This window comes from Crassostrea angulata, chromosome 6 (assembly GCF_025612915.1).
Source record: "Crassostrea angulata isolate pt1a10 chromosome 6, ASM2561291v2, whole genome shotgun sequence".
NCBI classification, from domain to species: Eukaryota; Metazoa; Mollusca; class Bivalvia; order Ostreida; family Ostreidae; genus Magallana; species Magallana angulata.
The window spans coordinates 21,042,697-21,062,408 of NC_069116.1; the positions used below are offsets into that span (position 1 = coordinate 21,042,697).

At 33.0% G+C, this 19,712-nt stretch overlaps 1 protein-coding gene across 2 annotated transcripts; it reads right to left on the minus strand.

Moving 5' to 3' along the window:
• Positions 1 to 1,820: 1,820 nt before the first annotated feature.
• On the minus strand, positions 1,821 to 16,477 carry LOC128188849 (mRNA (2'-O-methyladenosine-N(6)-)-methyltransferase-like). Of its 2 annotated transcripts, none has more exons than XM_052860138.1 (14): positions 16,407 to 16,477; positions 15,476 to 15,814; positions 14,948 to 15,129; positions 14,647 to 14,801; positions 13,576 to 13,807; positions 13,361 to 13,460; positions 13,068 to 13,230; positions 12,717 to 12,892; positions 12,522 to 12,608; positions 6,804 to 6,988; positions 4,929 to 5,022; positions 4,532 to 4,632; positions 4,162 to 4,236; positions 1,821 to 4,038 (listed from the first exon to the last, which is right to left on the minus strand). In XM_052860138.1, the coding sequence occupies exons 2-14, from the start codon at positions 15,812 to 15,814 to the stop codon at positions 3,897 to 3,899; spliced, it is 2,031 nt and encodes a 676-aa protein (XP_052716098.1). In that variant the 5' UTR covers positions 16,407 to 16,477; the 3' UTR covers positions 1,821 to 3,896. The 2 variants fall into 2 exon arrangements, with proteins under 2 accessions (XP_052716098.1, XP_052716097.1); XM_052860137.1 differs by lacking the exon at positions 16,407 to 16,477 and adding an exon at positions 16,243 to 16,395.
• Positions 16,478 to 19,712: the final 3,235 nt, after the last annotated feature.

Sequence of the window (19,712 nt, forward strand, 5' to 3'; positions counted from 1 at the left end):
AAAACACTCAAATATACCACATTAAATACCAAAATATTTATAGGTGGCTTTGTAAAATCCATTTTTTTCTTACTTAAGGTAAATGAACAAAGCTAATATAAAAATTTCATTAAAGAATAATTTGAATATTTTTCTTAACTTTGTTGCCATGGAAACCATAATAACAACTGAAAATTCAATAAAACAACCAATTTTTAAGCTAAGATTTTTCAGAGGCGCAACGATATATGATACAGTCTTTCATACAGAAAGAAAAAACACATTTTAAACTTTCATTTAAGATAATAAAATCAGTTAAACAACTTTTCTTTTTTTTTTCCTGGCCTGACGAAAAGTCCCATTTTTCACTATATTCAGCTATATTTTCGTATTAAAGAGAGAAGGTTACATAGCTTTGTGCATTTTATAAATAGTAAATATTGACTGAATTATTTTGAGAATAGAGTTTTTTTCCTTCAACAATAACAAGAAAATACAAAAATGTAGATTTCAACCACAATTAATCAATTTGTGGTATCTAAGGAAAAGCATTTCCTTGGTAACCAGAATGAAATTTCACATTCAAAACCAGTAATTATTAGCAGAAGTGTGTGTATTGTTCTTTTATGTTGTTTAAAAGATTAATTGTTTACTATTAATTACTTTTAAGGAAGACATGATTTTTAATTCTACAGTGTCCAAATAGATAAATGTTTTAACGTTCCTATGGCAACGGAAAAACAGCAATGACAGAAACATCGCTGAATTAAAGCCGTTTTAACAATTAATAATGCATACAGTATTTGCTCTGTAATATTGTTTTGTTACTACTCTTTTGTTTAGGCTATGGAAAAAATTAAATTTGATGAATATTTTTTTTGTAAAAAATGGTCTCATGAAAATTCAAAACTATGCATTTTTGAGAATTTTAGATAATTTCCTTTAAAACAAACATATTATAACAAGTAATGTATCCTTGATGAATATTTAAACCTTTGTTATCTATTGCAAAACTGGTAAAAAAAAGAAAAGAAGGAATAATGCACTACCATGACTTTCATTTTGACCTGAAGGTTACTCCTAATTGATCTTAGATACATGGTAACTAAAAGAACCTGAGGCGTGTTCAACAAAGGGAATGCTCGCGAGCATTTGGCAAAGTTTATGTTGCGAGTATAGGGAATTTCGGTGAGCCCTTGCAAGCATCCGCTCAGTTGAACAAGCCTTAAAAGAACCCCATCACCCTTAAAAAAGGAGAAAGCAATTTATAACGATAAATGTTTTTAGAGATTTCGCGTGTGCGTGGGAATAGTATTGAAGAGAATTTTTTTTTTGAATGTTTACCATTCTATAACCTCCTCTCCACTTCTCCTCACAAAATGAATCACCTGATTATTTGAATTAAGATATATCTGAGATCATTAATTTATTTATCATTAATTAATTTATATTGGCGATTCAATACAGGCTTGCAGATAGACAGCTGAAGACATACAAGTAAAACTCCAAAAATGCTCCAGGTTTTCATTGCTGTGATAAAACCTATGCTTGAGTAGTGAAACAAAAGCATGTATACCGGGTATATATTTGAACAAAACTTCAACTTTAAATGTTCAAGTTTAAAATAAACTAATTCAAGAAAAGAACTTTGCAGATACTAGTATTTATCTATCTTAGGTTCTTCAATACATTTTGTGTGATACAATGTTGGCATTTAATAATGAATAACAACTGGACTGAATTCCATTGTGAACTGTTCAAATGCAATTACTGATACATGGATTCTCAGTCAGAAAAATACAATTTACTGTTAAGTAAATCATCGAAACAAGTCCAGGTTCTCTGATAGTCGTATTTATCAAACCCTGTATCGATGTTAAGTAATTTGAACAAAGGACTTGCAATGTACAATCTTTGAAAATGAAAAAAAAACATAATTTAACAGGATACAAAAATAAATGTGATGAAATAGTTGCCATTAGATTTGGTAACTTGACAAATGAAAGGCTATGAAACCATCCCCAGTGCGCTTTTTGCTGTAAATTTCTGTAAGTGAACAAATACTGTAGAAATTTTAACATTTCTAATGGAACAAGGGATTATCAACCCTTACACACAATTTACATAAAAAAAACCCCAATGTTGATAGTCTCTTTACTTGATTATTAATTCACTAAATCACCATCAGCTGTCCTTCATACATAATTGATTCCACAATATTTATTATAATAGATTTTGCAAAATGAAGATTAAGGCAATCTAGAATTTATGGTAATATGAACTCTATGTATCTTAATCCATTGCATTTCGCTGTTCATAAAATGAAGAAAAACACCCCATAATGAATATGTTATAGCAGTTCTTAAATATACATACTGTGTTTATCAGGTAAGAAAATATAAGTGGAAGCTAAAAAAGGTGTTTAAGTGTGATAGTATCAATGTTAAAGTAGGCTTAATATGCATCATATTTGCTCAATCCACATGTCATTGAAATTATTTATGAACAGTAAAATCAAATCATTTTAATATATATAAGTTAAATTAAAGTATCAATTTCTGGAAAACCTATATTTCCTTTTTGTTTTAATTTTGAAAATTCTATGAATTTTCAAAATGTATTTGTACACTGTATCATAAAAATGCGATCTGTAATAAAATGTGAAACACATTAAAGTCAAATAAAATGATTAAGTAATATATATAATGCAATAAAAATGTAACAGGTCTATAAGAATAAAAAGAATATAAAACTAAATAAACCATGCATGCATTATAAAAATCTGAAACACTGAGAGAAAAAAAAACACCACAGCATGAATATTGGACATAACAAATGGACATGTATCTTAACAGTAACAGAACAGGGTCAACTCAAAACACTGAAGTACATGCAGCAATAAATAACAAGAGATCAACTTTGAGTGTCATCCTCCAAGTCTCCAGTGTGGATTTCAGACGGAAACAAGTAAAACACACCAAACACTATAACTATTCATTGTATAATGTACGATGAATCTTACACGCAATGTGCTTGCTACAGCTATAAACAAAGCACATCAAAACAACGTACTGTGTACCAGGAATATGTGTACCATTATGGCATGCAGACAATGTATAATGCACAGAAATTACACATATATATGTACAGAACACATATGACATAGGACAACATTAACAATATGTACTATTTACAATGAAAATAAAACTCTATATAAAATTTACACTCTACATAGAAACAATTAAACAAAGATGTATGATCCTACAACAATGTTATACACAATGGAGATAAAATGTACATACCAAACACTACTAACTGTGATCGTTTACTGTTACCATGGATATTTTCACACTTCTGCAAATTTTATGCTTTTCACTGTTTGAGTAGAAGTAATGTTTGCTGCTTTAAATGACTGAAAATTCAAATAAAACTTTTCTTCTACCGAAAAGACCTTTCTGAAACATTTGCTTGGTAACAATTTTTGCCAAACTCGAGAAATCATATCATTTGTAAAATATTTCACTATATGCAAACATTTGCATGTTAAAAAGTACTGTAATCTATATGTACATGTATGTAAGTTTTGTTCAAGTTGTGGTGTAGTCAGGGTGATGAATGGAGAGAGGAGAGGCAGGTGCCCCATCTTCTCAGGTGTCAACATGAGTTCTGCTGCCTTTGTCTCGCATGGATGCTTTAAACTTACAGCCAAATGCATCGAGCAAGGGGAGTTGTTATAATACAACTAGAGTAATGCGAACATAAAACCTACCACTAAACAATTTCAGACAATCTAGTCAAGATGTTAGTCTGAACTGATGAAACACAAATAATGCAGTGTCCACAATATCCTAGGTTTCTTTCAAGTTTCAAACTCCCGCTAGATTTTTGCTCCATTTGAATTTCAGGGTAAAAACACATCAAACAACAGTATCCTTTGGTTTAGCAGCCAGAAGAAGTTCTTTAATTTTTTCAGGTGTTGGATTCCAGCGTTGAAAGCCAGCATCATTTTGTAGAAATACCACAAGTGTCCCATGGCTTGATTTCACATTCATCTCGTCCCTATTCAAAGCAAGAATTTATAATAGATGCATTTAATACCCAAACATATCATTACTAACCCTTTTCCTCTACCTTTCATATTCATATATAATGACAGCTGTTTATATCAAAGCCATTACTCACTTAGGGCACATATGTTGAAAACCATGGCGATACTCGTGTTCATAAGGAGGTAAAACCACAGATTTTCTTTTATATCTGAAAAGAAAGACAACTCTTCCAAATTTCTATTTGTCATCTTCTGTACTTATGTTTACAATGTGATCAGAAATTTTCAAACATGATCCGTCAAACAAATTTATGCCTTTATATACAAAATTAATTTAAGCAGTGGAATTAATATTTATTTTCTTTATTTAATCTATCATATGAAATACTGAAGATTTGAGGTTTCATAGTAACTTCATAGCATAAACTTTCTAATCTCTGAGAGCACTGTGATGATTCCAATTCATCTATCTGGGTGACTTGTAGCTAAAGAAAAAACAAGCACCTGCTGGACTCCAGTCTGATCAGAGCTTCAGTGGGAGGGTCTCGCCACTCAGGGACAAACACACAGAATGACAATGGCTCTTTGGATTCCTGTAGCAGGTTCTATCAAATTCAAAATAATGGCGAAAACTTAGTCTAACAATTTTAACAGAATAATAGCCAAATTCTAATGTAAAATTTAAACTATAGCACTACTACATACATAATGAACATAAATTTTGTTTGACTTGATATAAACCTGTATACATTAAATGTGATTTGAAAAAAATGAAAACTATATAAATATCCTTGCTTTATAAGAGGCCAATAAAATAGATGCACATTCAGAGATTCCTTAGTATTCAGTAGAGAGCTTTCTTCAACCATTGATTTTTGAAAAATCAACCTTTCATTCCTACCTCAAAATGGTCTACCATGGCTTCCATGAGTTCTTCACTGAATGGCGGATTGGCCTCAAAAGAGCCACTTACTGGTTTGAAATTAAGGACAGGCCTGTAAAAGTCAGAGTCAGACTCAAAAATGGAAATTATGTAAAAACAATATTTGGTATTTAAATGTGCTGTCAAATTCATGTATATATATAAATTGAAGAAATTATATATTCTGGGATCATTTTGGCTACAAGTTTTGTCCATGTAAGTGAGACAGAATAGAAATGAATATTCAAATAATTACAGTCTAGACTGTCCTATGTGACCATCCAAGGGACCAATAAAAAAAAAGTCACATAAGACAGCTGGGAGTCACATAACACAGTCCAAGACTAACTTCACAATCTTTGAGGTACATTTCATCTATCCTCAATAATTGGTACCAAATACATATGTAGTTAATTTATATATCTTTAATCTATAAACTAGTTTTTGATAGACTGAAATTAAAATTTCATCATCTTAAAAAAAAATTAATTTTGTACAGAATCACTTATCATAAAAACAAATGGGAGCGAATAAGTAAACTCAGTAGGTTTTTGTTTTCACCAAATGGACTATGGCAGTATGATTTAATTGTTTTGTATTAATTTATAATGACTGGCAAGTAAAACGATGTTAACTACATTTCTGCAACATTTCAATCTATGATGTTTTCTTTAATATGACGTTTCCGTTTACCAAGTAACAATAATCAGCTTTAACCATGCATAGTTTTACACACATTTTCTTGTGTTTTTAATACTCGTACATGTATGATGTCAGACTTGTTATCCGCCATGTTTGTTTATTAGCTGCAGGTCTGTAGCTCCCGGTCTGAATAAATGCCAATGGACGACCTGGGAACTAAGGTTAATCAGAAATAAGGTTAATCAGTCCAAAGCTAGCGCAATTTTTTGTGCGCTGTAAATTGAATTTTTTATACTATGGGAGGCCCTGTAGCTCCCAGGTCGTCCATCCAAATTTTTTCAGACCAGGAGCTACAGACCTGCAGCTAGTTTGTTTAATTGACTAAGCACCCTCCCAATTTCTTCTTTATACACATGTTAATTACACAACTTCTTTATAAATATCGATGTGTGGATTCAACTTGAACTTGTACATGCCCAGATGAGTTAGGCCGAGACTTCCGTTTACCATGAAACAAAAAAAAAAAAATAAATAAAACAGCTTAAAAACTAATGTTTATAGAATTTCAATTATTGTTGGCCTGCCATGTTTGTTTATACAGGGTGCGACAAAAGTCGTCAATAGAGATATAGCGGGAGTCTTGAAAAACCTCATGTGTGGGGGTTAATGGTAATAACCGTTAACATGAAAGGTGATAAATATTCTAATTGGTTATCAAAACAAAACACTTTTAATTGTTTCTCAGCTGGGGACGCCATTTTAATTTGCTAAAAGTCGCTTAAAACAGTCTAAACAGCAGTTTGGGACTAAAAAATTACTGTTGCTTGTCATGTAAGGCAGGGGGATGCTTAATTAATGCAGGGTTTTCATATAGGAAATATGTTGGGCGGTCTAAGTATGGTCGCATAAGACAGTCGCTTAATACAGAGAGTCGCTAAGGCAGTCTAGACTGTATTTCTCGTGTCTGTTTCGTGTAAATCACTCCATACTGTATATACACAACATTTTCTGTTAAATAAGTTATAATTTTTCAGGAAATGTTACAATAATCTGGCTATATAGTGGGATTTAAGATGGGTAAATGGTCTTTACATGACTTTTTCCAATATATACATGTATGTATCAACTGGAAAAAATCCATGAAAATGAAATGTGCAAAGAAAATTTACATAGCCTGACAGAAAAGTTTACTAGGAAATGTTATGTACATACCCACGAGATCCAAAGTACCCATCAGTATCCTCAAATGCAGAGCAATATTGCTTGAAATAGCAATTCAACGGTGATGCAAAACATTCAAAGGTAACACCAAATACTCGATGCAAACATTCAAATACTGAGACAGAGAGGGCACCCTGTAAACCAAAGCCTTCATTTGGACCAAGTCCAAAAAGTGTCTGAAACAAATATCAAAACACATATATTGTTATCATTAACAGGCAAACATCTGAAGGCTTTACATACAAAATATATTTTAGGCTTGTCTTTACTCAGATCTAATTTGGTTTTGTCTAATGCACTTCCTAAATTGCATTTTAAATCTAAATATGGTTAAGATATCCTTTTGAAGAGTTGGAATACATGTAAATATTCACAGTATTAAAAAACTCTACCAGTAGTCATCATCAATTAATATTTTAGATCATTTTGATAAACAAGAGGCCCATGGGGCCACATCGCTCACCTGAGCAACAATGGGCGTTCAAAAGATATTGTGCCGTATGGTCCTCGGTAGAATAACAAAAAATAAATATTGTAAAGTATTCGAATTTTACACTTATTTTTGCATACACGTAATCTTTGACATTGTACCTTAATGAAATACTATTTTTTACCAGAATAAGAAAAGCCTACGCAAGATATAAAACTAAACATTTGGTAGGAGTACCGTATTTTTCCGACGATTAGTCGGTATTTTTTTCCTCTGAAGCAGAGCACCCGACTTATCGTCTTGTTCGACTTGTCGTAGGCTCGTAGTCAGAATTTTTTTTAAAATAGCATAAAAAATCTTGGTTTTAATCATCTTGAGTTGGCTGTGTGATTGAAAATTACGTTGTTGAATTCACTGTTCATCTTTAATAATTATCATTTTCACTTATCTGTCAACACTTAAATACATAATAATAAAAACAGTTATTAAAAAATATTACATTGTCTTTAATCAATTAAAAGTTTTACCGTTCCGTTTTTGTAAACACATCGTCACATGGTTCTATGTATCACTAGTAGGAAGATAACATTGCGCAGTAAAATTGAAACCAAGTTTGAATGGAAGAAAATATTGCAGTAGGTCCGGGGGATGTTTTTTTAAATTTAATTATTTTATTTGTAAAGAGTTGTTAGTGGAAAGTATAAATCAGAAATATTTAATGGTCAAATTCAATCTTAAAATACGTAATCGGTAATTATCAATACTACTGTTTATACAATAGGCTGACACCGGTTGTGGTAATAATCTTGCCCTAAGGCTGAGATCTTTACGGCAATTTCACTCCCTGTGCATATAAAGAGTACCGTTATAAGAGTGATTATAGTTCATTGATTAATTATTGTCCAATTCTTTGATTATTGTTAGATAATTTTTTTAGGAAACGTATGTATGTCGTATATCGTCATTATCAAGTCGTACAAATGATCGATTTATTTCTAACAGTGTCAATCTAAAACAATAACGTGTAGCTGCATTACTGGATACAAAGTAAACAAGTTTCATCAAATCATAGTAATTGCTAAGCTTTCTGCACTTGAGATCCCCCTTTGAAGTCCGACACGAGACAGGTGCATGCCTATGACACCGGAAATTGTTAAACAAACATTGACCACGCGCCGAATCAACAGGTGGCTGGTTACGTAATGGCGAATACACTGGCGATAGTCAGAGTGGATACTTATTTTAATGCTTGGGAATAAAATATTTCTGACAAAGTAAGTTTAGTTTTGCATAACACGCGATATCGGGAATTGTTTACAATGCAAGCGACTTTGTAGAAGTTGCCGGTATTTGAAAATTTGATGCATAAGTAAAGGCGTAATTGTTTAAATGTTAATCATTAATAATAATTGGTAGCAATATCGGTGACATCGTGGCATCATACACTGATGTTACTGCAGTTTTATAGGCCATTTTGAAGTGATAAGATCGACGTATGGTCTGAGATCGACGTATCGTAGGATTTTGTTAAAAATTTGGCTAAAAATGGGCAATTCGACGAGTCGTCCGCATCGACGAGTCGTCGGGAAAATACGGTACACTGTTAAGTTGTTAACTTCCAATTCCCTATATTCCCCCCCCCCCCCCCCCCCACTTTGTAAAGCGATCAAAATATATGAAAGCATGTAGGTACATTTTTTTCATCAACTACTTACTAGTTTTTGTATTTAAAAAAAAATATAATAGTTATTGTTTTTTATTTTAAAAATCCTACATGTATAGATGTGAAGAAGAAAATTGTACCTCAATGTGCTCAATTCCTCAAATTAAAAACATTCAAAAATTTATTTGTCTTCTCCATTATAATTAAATGACTGTTATTTACTTCGCGTACAAACCAGGATAATTTTCCGCTGTGATATTTTCTTAGGAATAGCGATAATTACTTTATCCCCGCAACAGAAATGTGTCAGAACTATGGAAACTGTTTTAAAGATGTCGTTTTTATTTACCCATGTCTGAAAAACTATCAAAATTGATGTAGATTTCACGTTATTTATTGTATAAAGAGGGGGCCCAAGAGAGTAGGTATATACAGAATATCATTCTTTATTTTGTTTGTACAAGTATTTAACATACTCTAATTCATATAGAATTTCTAATGTTCAACCAAAATTTCAGCGTCAATCGTAGAATTATAAGCAAGATACAGAGCTCACAGTTCGCCTAGGTTTGAGTCATATTTTGTTCACATGAGTTTATTACATTCAGCTTAAGATTTTTAACTTGGTATTTCCTATTCAGCATTTAAAATGGAAAAAAAAAGGGCCTAAGATTTTCAATTCGTTTATTCACTCAAGACCAGTTCACTGGTGTTTGGGGTTCAAAATCAGTTTAATATACAAATGTACACAAACACAGTCAAGGATCACATGTACAGTAGGAGTAATAATGATGAAAAAAGGTTATGTTTACAATACAATAAGTTGTTAAAGTTGGTTTCTGGAAGAACAGACTTTGAAAATTTTTTTAATAAATATTGACAATTTTTTTACTTTTTTAATCTTTAGTTTTTAAGATCTGTGTACAAACATAGAATTGTGAGCAAATCTCTGTATCTTGCTTATAATTCGAAGCTTAACACTCAAATATGGTTAGTAAATAGAAATTGTAAACAATTAAACACAAGAAACATGCACTATAAAAAATAAAGAACACAATTTATTTTTTCGAAATGAATCATATATATACATGTATATACCTACATATTTCCGACAGCGATATCAAACTCTATTTAAACTGAATAAACTCGAGAAAATGCCGAGCATCTCAACAAAACCTATTGCATTAAACTACCATTACGCAAAAGATAATGCCGAATTACCGATAGAATGAATCGTATTTCAGTACTTTTTTGATACATCAGATTTTGCTTAATTTGCGCAGGTATACAGTTAACTGTTTGATTTACCAAAGTCTCTGTTTGATTTGATACATAAAAATCACGAAATACAGACGATAGTTCCCAGGCAGGGATGGGGTAATGGTAATTTGTAATGGTAATTGAGTGTAATTAATTACAAATTTTGATGTAATTGTAAGTAATGTGTAATTGACCAAATTTTCAATTACATGTAATGGTAATTTAATTCATTACTTTTTAAAAAGGCATGTAATTCCAATTACTTTTCAATTACTTTCAATTACACACTGATGTACATAAATATCAAACTATTCACCACCCATAGTTCCCCACACTATCGATGGTACAAGGTCAAGTTAGGAAGAGAAGTAAAAATCATTGAACTATTATCATATTCATTATACTAAATATTTTTCAAAATGAATTTTTTCAGTGATTCAATATTTAATTATAAGTTTTCCCAAATTTAATTAAGCACATGTATTTGATGATTTGCTTGATCTATTTTCTTAAAAAGAAAACTTATTTTCATTCTTATTGGAATAATTAGTGTGTCAATTGTCATTGAATAAGTCAAACAAAAATAACTGTTTAATTTATAAACAAAATCAGTTTTATCTAAATTATATAAACTATCAAGTCATGCTTAGTTATTGATAGCCTAAAATACATAGAGCTAAAATGTATGGCTTCAAATGGGTTTTAAGTTTTAGATGCCAAACATGCATGTCCACAGGGTGTGTTCCCTTATTGCAAACATTTGATAATTAGGTATAAAACAACAGGTGTGAATTGTGTTTTGATAACTCTATACCTGATATTAACCTTTAATTTGGCATTGTATTTATAAAGAAAAAATAGTGGATATAAATGCAAAGGAGAAAATTTTCAGATAAAAGTTTTGCATGCAGGAAATACTTTAGTTGATATGATGGGTGTAGGGTAGCGGATATTACTTTTAAATGTTTATTGAATATCAAGGTGGTACATGTATGGGACACCTCCATATTGTGTCTACCTGCGTTTTGAAATAAACAGTAAAACCACATTTAAATTTTTTCTTTCCAAAAATCGTTACCTATCAGTCTGAGAGTAGTTAGCAAATTCTAAAAGAAGGAAAGTATTTTGATTATGACAAAATTTTATTCACATTAAAGACATACCTCCTTCAAAGTTTATATGTTGTAGCTACCAGTACAACATGGTTTCAGTAAATTTTGATGAAAATGTAATTTGTAATTTAATTAATTACATCTGCAAAGTAATTGTAATTTAATTAATTACATTTGAAAACTCTTGTAATGGTAATGGTAATTTAATTGAAGGATTTAAGCAAGTAATTGTAATTTAATTAATTACTTTCTATTGTAATTGACCCCATCCCTGTTCCCAGGTTACAAAGCATAAATAATGAAAACGAAACGAAAATCAGAACAAGCTAACACCAACGTCATGTGTGAAAACTGTCAACGCATTGAAATATTTAGCCTCAATTTACTTCACAAAATCGGCACCAATATATTTTGCATGTTTCAAAAATTTCCCTTCATTCGCGAACTGTTGCACAACAAGCAAATTCATCATAGTCAGATCGACCCTTTTTCGTATAATGTCATGGCTGCTTTAAACAAAGGAGCTCGTTGTAGAAGTATGGAATACGAGTCTTGGTAAAATGGGTATCCAAACCCGGACCGTGGCAAAATAAAAGCTGGGGCAGATCGGCAATCGTCAATTCCAAATACGCATTATTTTGCAGCAATATTTACAGCAAATACAAATATACTGGTCCATCAAATATCCTTAAATTTTAATGAGGTTGGCAGATTAATAACTGCCAATCTTTTGTTTTGCCCAGGCCAAGTCTTGTCTACCCATTTTACCAGATGCCGAACCCGAAGCTATTAAACTGATTGAAACACGCCTTTCCTTTATTATTATTTTCGTAATAACTCAGATTTAAAACAGAATTAGACCTTAATTTTTGCAATTTATATTTTCCTTTCCATAAGGATAATTTATGCTAAACTACGTTGAATTGGAATCAGTAGTTCTTGAGAAGAAGATTTTTAAAAATGCACCCCCCTTTTTCTACAGTTTCAAGGTTTTCTCCGCTTTGAATACAGATCGGACTTTTATTTCTGCAATTTATATTCGCCCTCCCATAAGGATGCTTTGTGCCAAATTTGGTTGAAATTGGATAAGAGGTTTTAGAGAAGAAGTTCAAAATGTAAAAAGTTTACAGACGGACAGACAGACAGACGGACGGACGGACGACAGACAAAAAGTGATCAGAATAGCTCACTTGAGCTTTCAGCTCAGTTGAGCTAAAAAGACAATACACTCCTATAAAGCTTACATGATATCTGCGTAGTAAACACCAAACCCGTCCCAGGAAATGGTCAAATCTTGGATCATCTCGACAGTTCAATTTGTATAACTGTTCCTGAAACATTGCATATGTATACTAGCATATGGTGTAATAGATTGTATTACTCTTACGTATCATGCATGCATGTTCATATAAAGTAGAGACAGTTATATAAATATTTACCAGTTTGCAGAAGTGTGAACTGTTGATCTTGAGTATTTCTCCATTGCATTTTAGTGTATGGGTTTCTTTGTCCTGCATCAACTCAACAGTTTGTAGCCTTGGACATGGCACACACATCTGTATAGGGTAACACAACACTTTTCTAGGGTTGATTGGATCAGGAAACTTGGCTGGTTCTGTAAGGAAAATCTAAACTCTTAATCTAAATGTGCTGACATGAATGGTTCTTGACAAAAAATAATGCTTACTACACTTAGATATTTTTAATACATGTAATATGGTGAAATATCACCCAAATGAAATTATTAGATTTAAATGTTAAAGCATATATTTCAAATAATATCTACTGACCCTTAATTCCATGCTCTTTCAATAACTGCCAGTGAAACTCATGGATTTTGCGGACACTCTCACAGGATATATTGTACATCTTACTGCAGATCCCTTCCACTGAGGACTTTGCCGTCTCTGTTAGGTGTGGCTGACACTGCCTCTTCAGGTGGGCCAGTCTCTCCTGGAAAGTCACCCAAAATACAAACATTATCAAAAACACTATCTCAACCCCTACAATGTACACTAGAAGGTAGGTCAAAATTATTAACAACTGTCAGGTATGACACTACATTTAAAACAGATGCACTTACCAAATAATCCTCGTACGAAGGAGATCCTTGTTTCCGTAGCCATGTAATAGTGTCTTCTACATTCCATTTAACAATCTTTCTGCTATCAGAGGAAGCACTCCTGCAATTGAAAACAAATTATGTTTATACATTGCATATCTTTCTGTGTAGATTTTACATCAAAATGCAATTTCTTTCTATGATGCATGGAAATCAAGAGGTCAAATGCAGCATACCTGGTTTCAATCATTCTCTTTGCTGACTCTGCATACTTGAACAACTGTTTCCTGGCATCCCCTGTGTACTTGGGTTTGACCAGTTTGACAGGAATGTCGTTCATTATCTCTCTGTACATAGACTGAGACACCTCCGGCGTGCACTGAGAAGGCAGCATCGGGTCTTTCCCTCGATCGCAAACTTTTCTTTCCAATAACCAGCGATTAAAAGATTCTGATGGGGCATCAATACCTGAAAGTTAATAGTAAAAATAAATACATGAATTACTTTCATGTTTATTTCAAACTTTTGGGAATGTAGAGATTTTTCTCAACTACCGGTAATAGTTTATGGCTAAAACATTAAGGTACAGTACCGATCAGACCCAAACTTACACCAGAGTAAACCCCAACTAAACTTCAGGGAATATAGAGATTTTTCTAAACTAAAAAATAGTTTATGGCTAAAATATTAAGGTTCAGTACCAATCAGACCCAACCTAACACCAGAGGAAACCCAAACTAAACCCCAGGTTCACTTTTGGAGTTTACTCTGGGTTTGCTTTTTAAAAATTTGGGTCCACTTGGGGTTTACTTTGGGTTTACTCAGGATTTACTTGGAAATTGCTTTTGAGGTCAACTGTACGCACTGAAGTGTGAAGCAGACCTGTCTTTTATCTTACCATCCTACTGCCTGTAATTCCTGCCTCTTGCATATTCCGCATAAACAGTTACTGTCTGCTGTCAGGGGTATCCTTTTGACTGGGTTTACTCTCTGTGTTCACTTTGGGTTTACTCTGGGTCCACTCTAGTAAACCAGGAGTAGACCCAGAAAGTAAACCCAGGGTTTAGTTGGGGTTTACTTTCTGTTAGGTTGGGTCTGATCGGTACTGTAGGTTTGATAGAACTTTTGACCTTTGTTGACTTACCAAAAATTTCTAATAACAATTATATATATTTTATTTCCTTAATTATATAATGTTAAAAGTGAAAGTTTGGAGTTACAAAATAACTTTATATACAAGTATTTGAACTTAATACCTCTGTATATGAAAAAAAGTCATGCCTTTTACCAGTAAAACATTGGATTACCTTCTCTTGTATGACAGAGTTCCTGGTATTGTTGGCGTAGTTTGTTGACAAACTGGGTCCTGAACTTTTCAACCTCTGGCATTGGCGGGGGCAAGCAGCATGGGACCCTCTCAAATATCACCACATTAGTTGGAATGTCAAAGTTCCAAAAAGGGCTGAAATATCAATACAGTTCAAAACGGTAAGCAAAATAGTATATCATCTGTCATGAAACTTTGTATTCATTTCATTACATCAATATTTTTAATACAAAAACAATTTTAAAAAACTTATCTTTAAAACTGTTAATGGAATTTCTAACCTGTATGCAAAAGCAGGTCTCTTTGAGGGACTTCCAAGTCCCTCCATGCTGGCCCGTCTCTTTTCACCAGTTTGTGGTTGAGGAATATCTGTACTTGGACGACTAAGACGAGCATCCATGTGATGCGGTGTTGGACCCTCTCCCCCAATGCCTAGTGGGTCTGTTAAAAAGTTGTTCTGCGGCTGAAAATAAAGAAAACCAACATTTATATATGTATACAAGATGGAGTTAAAAACCAGTAGACTTCTGCTTAGAGGAAGAGCTAATATGCGATATCATAATGTGTTTTATATGAGTATATTTATTACCAAAATAACTAAACAGTTTATTAACAAATGCTAGTTCTGGTAAATTTCTTGTGGTTTTCAAAATTCTGCTTATCAAACTGACTCAAATGATACAAAATGATATTTTAAAATTACTCACAGAAAGAGTGTTTATATTTATGTGACAAAATAAATTTATAAAAAAAAAACATCAAGAAGAAAGTCTGAGTAGCTGAATAAACATTAATGCCCAGAAACATACTGAAGACATTCCAGGAAAATGAGGCATTTCCCATAAAGACTCATTTGTATTTTTGTTGAAAAAATAAGGTCTTTGCTCTCTCTTGCTCCAAAATCTTCTCCATCCCATCTGCAACAGTTCCACTGGTAAATCATGGACTGGATCAGGTGACATGGGTTGAGGCGAGAGGGGCAAAGAATCTTGTCGTTTGATGTCATGATGGATAGGTATATCAACAGATAGAGGTCCGGGACCTTTGTCTCCCTGCGGAGTTGGTTTTTCCGGGGGAATGGCAGCACCTTCTTTACTAATGCCATCCCCATTTGTAGAAACCTTTACAATGTTGTTTTCCATCATCATCTATCAATTAGACAATGGTTCATAACTGTTAATTTCAGTCAAACAATTAGTTTAATGCTGAATAAGTAATATAATTTATTTGAAACATGTGAATAAAATCTGTACTAATGTTGGAAATACTCATACACTCAAATACTACTAATATTATCAAAGTAATCAAAATAAATATGAAAAATGCCAATTCTGGATTTAATAATTTTTTTAGAAGATTATAAACAAAATATATGTAGGGTAATATTAAGATGAGCTGCTAAGTAGATAATTTGAAATTTATTTTGGCGCTGTTAAATTTGGACTGCATTATAAACGGGAACGAAAGATGCTCCGAAATTTAAATTCTATGTTGCACTAATAAATGCACATAAAAAAATAAAAACAGGCATAACTACAAATTTTAAAAAATCACATGATCATGTCCTGTTCCTTACAAAATTAGTTCTCTCATTTTGCTGGAAAGGGGATTACTGTCATATCTGCACAGCTCTATCATGAAATGATTAAAGCAACCACATTGTCTCATAAATGTATTTGACAATTATATAAATTAAAAAACCGATGCATCTTGCTTCAATTGCAAAGCAAATATAGTTACATTTTCAGTTAATCTCCGCAATTTGGCTAAAAATGATGCCAGAAGATTCGCGTGAAATCTTCCCTGACGCCATTGCTGTATAAATAAAAAAATCAAATTTAAAAATGCAGTTTTTAGAAAACGGTGATTGTATATTAATCTAGATGCAGTTTTACGAGATACAAAACTAAATTAAAAACACCTTTTTTGATTGAAAATTCATTTAAAACAAAACATAACGAAATTCTTTGATTATAGTGCAAGATATATGTTTTCGTTTTGTGCATTTTATCTGCCACGTCATAAGTAAATGATGGCGCCAATTTTGAAAAAAATCGTCTGTTCCAACATCACCACAAGTTCGACAATCCCCGATGATAAGCAGTTAAGCCTTAAAGGGGCATGGTCACGATTTTGGTCAAAAAAATATTTTTCGATTTTTATATTTACAATGCTTTAGAAAGGCATTTTTAACAGGCAACCGGAATTTGAGTGTCATTTGTTGAGCCATAAGCGAGTTACAGAGCTTGAAATTCTTCGCTATGTAAACAAAGCGTTTCAACTTTGTTTTACATTTTGAACATTGAAGTAAAAATATCAGTTTCAAACCTAAAATGAATATGTTAAACGTTAGGAACTGTTTATCTATGCTTAAAATAAATAAAAAGATAGACAAATAAGCTGGAAAAAGATTTTTTACTGGTATAAAGAACCTATGTAAACAAATACAGGACACGAGCCTTGTTTACATGACAAGAAATTGTAAGCCCTGTTTCTTGCTTATCATAGGCGTCGGAACCGGGGGGGGGGCTAGGGGGGGCTTAGCCCCCCCACTTTTTTTGCAAAGTTATACCTAACCATTAGAAACATAGCAGGATAGAGGGTTCAGCCCCCCACTTTTTCCTCGCAGGAAAGATAAGTGTTCCTAAATTTACCTTGAAAGATTGAGAAGTTGGATCCCCCCCCCCCCCCACGGATTAGGAATTTCATGATTTTGGGGAAAAAAAATTTGGGTAAGTAAATTTTTTTTTTTGGAAGTATAGGTATACTTCACCCCCCCCCCCCCCCCCCCCCCCCCCCACGGATTAGGATTTCCATGATTTTGGGAATTACTTTTTTCTCAATATTTCTGAGGATTAGTTTAGCCCCCCCACTTTCAATTTGCTTCCGACGCCAGTGCTTATAACTCTACGAAAGACTCTCAAATTTTATTTGATCATTAGAAATGCATTTCTAAAGCATTGTAAATAATTAAAACATGAAAATAAAATTTGACCAAAATCGTGACCATGCCCCTTTAACCAACTACAGAAGTTGACATGATAATGAGATGGACAGTTCTGTGTGGGTCCAACGTGCGTGTATAGAATATTCTATATTTGGAGGGGGTAACGTAACGTTAATGTTATAGGACCCCTCGAACTCATACTTACCCCCCCCCCCCCCCCATTAATTGGAACCCACGGCAGTGTAACGGAGAGAAAAATCGTGGGTTTTTTACTATGCTCCCTAAATGGATAAATGTCTATATAGACCTAACTATTGATCAGCGTCCATGCCGTGTGTCTATATATAGGAACATGCGCAGTCAACTGGAAAAAAATTCCCCGGGGGGGGGGGGGGGAGGTTCAGGTTCAGAGGGGGGATGGTACAAGGCCTATTTTCGGTAATTTTACTATGTAAATTTGAATTTTCCAGGGGGTCAAGACCCCAGGCCCCCTCTGTTTAGATCAGTTTACACACTATAGGACAAAACCCAGACAGGGAATGGGGGGGGGGGGGGTGGAATCTTTACATACGTGCAGGCCTGTAATATGACCAAAAATAGAAATATTGCCTGCACCCCACCCCAGCTGTATGCCAGCTATCCCTATATGTTCAACTCAAAACTCAATACAATTTTGAATGTAAAAAAAGACTACTTTTTATTTTTGACTTAAAGGGACTTGGACACGATTTGACTTAAAATTTTCAAATTTTGTTTTTCCATTTTCAATGTTTATACTGATAAATATAGAAGTTTATAATACTATGTCAAAATTTGAAACTCAAATATTAAGTTATAAGCAAGATACAGAGCAAACAAAGCTCGACGAATATTGTCATTTTTTCATATGTGTTGTATTGGTGTAAGTTTTAATCAAATGTAACTTTCTTTTGTTGATAATAGTATTTATGAAGATATTGAATTAGTTTAAATTGTTTTTTACATGTCATTTTGTCTAAGAAATTGTAAAATTCTACATTACATTTTTTGTAAACAACTATAAGACTCGAGCTTTGTTTACATAACTATCAATTCTTACCTCTGAATCTCGCTTGTAACTTGACTTTCACATTTAATATTTTGGTCAATCATTTAAAATGCACAAGTAAACCATTTTATACATAAAAAATAAAAATAAAATTTTTGATCTCAAATCGTGTCCAAGTCCCTTTAATTAAAAAAATGTATATTTCCAACATAACTCATTTCAATTGCCCAGGGTTACATTGTTCACTGAACGTATTTTGCCAAGGTATATTTACTGCTGCATGATAGCCTACTTTAAGTTAAAATACATGTATATTGGCATGTCAAATGGCCTTGGTTTAAAATTCTAACAACTTTTGAAGTAAACAGAATTTATAAAATTTTGTCTTATCTAAATTGGAGGTGGTGGATTATTGAAATCCAAGTCCAGTTTAACACTGAAACATGAAGAAAAATTTGAATTGAAGCAAATGAAATCTTTTAATTTGTGAAACCAATGTAGTATTATAATGTTCAACATTTTCTTGTTGTGGTCACCACAACTCCTATATATAAGCCACATTAATTACATCTCAACAGATGGTCTCATTTGTGAAGACGTACATCTTGCATCGTCGGTCTGGTTTCTTGGTTGTGATGAAATTAGCAAATACATGTACACAATTATTCCAAGCCAGGAGAGAAGTAACATCAAATACATTCATATATATTAGTCAAGGAATAAAGAAAATGAAAAAAAATAATCAAAGATAACATATGGAATTCTATAAAACAGCCATGAGTTTCAGGTGTGCAATCGGTTGTATCAAAATTAAAGGGTTTATATGTATCCATGGTGTCTATATTTGGGTCATGTTCAACTTTAAGTAAAAAGAGGCATTAAGTTTCCCTTTTTAGCTCACCTGAGCCAAAGGCTCAAGTGAGCTTTTCTGATCACAATTTGTCCGTTGTCTGTCGTTGTCGTTGTCGTCGTTGTTAACTTTTCACATTTTCATCTTCTTCTCAAGAACCACTGGGCAGATTTCAACCAAATTTGGCACAAAGCACCACCAGGTGAAGGGGATTCAAGTTTG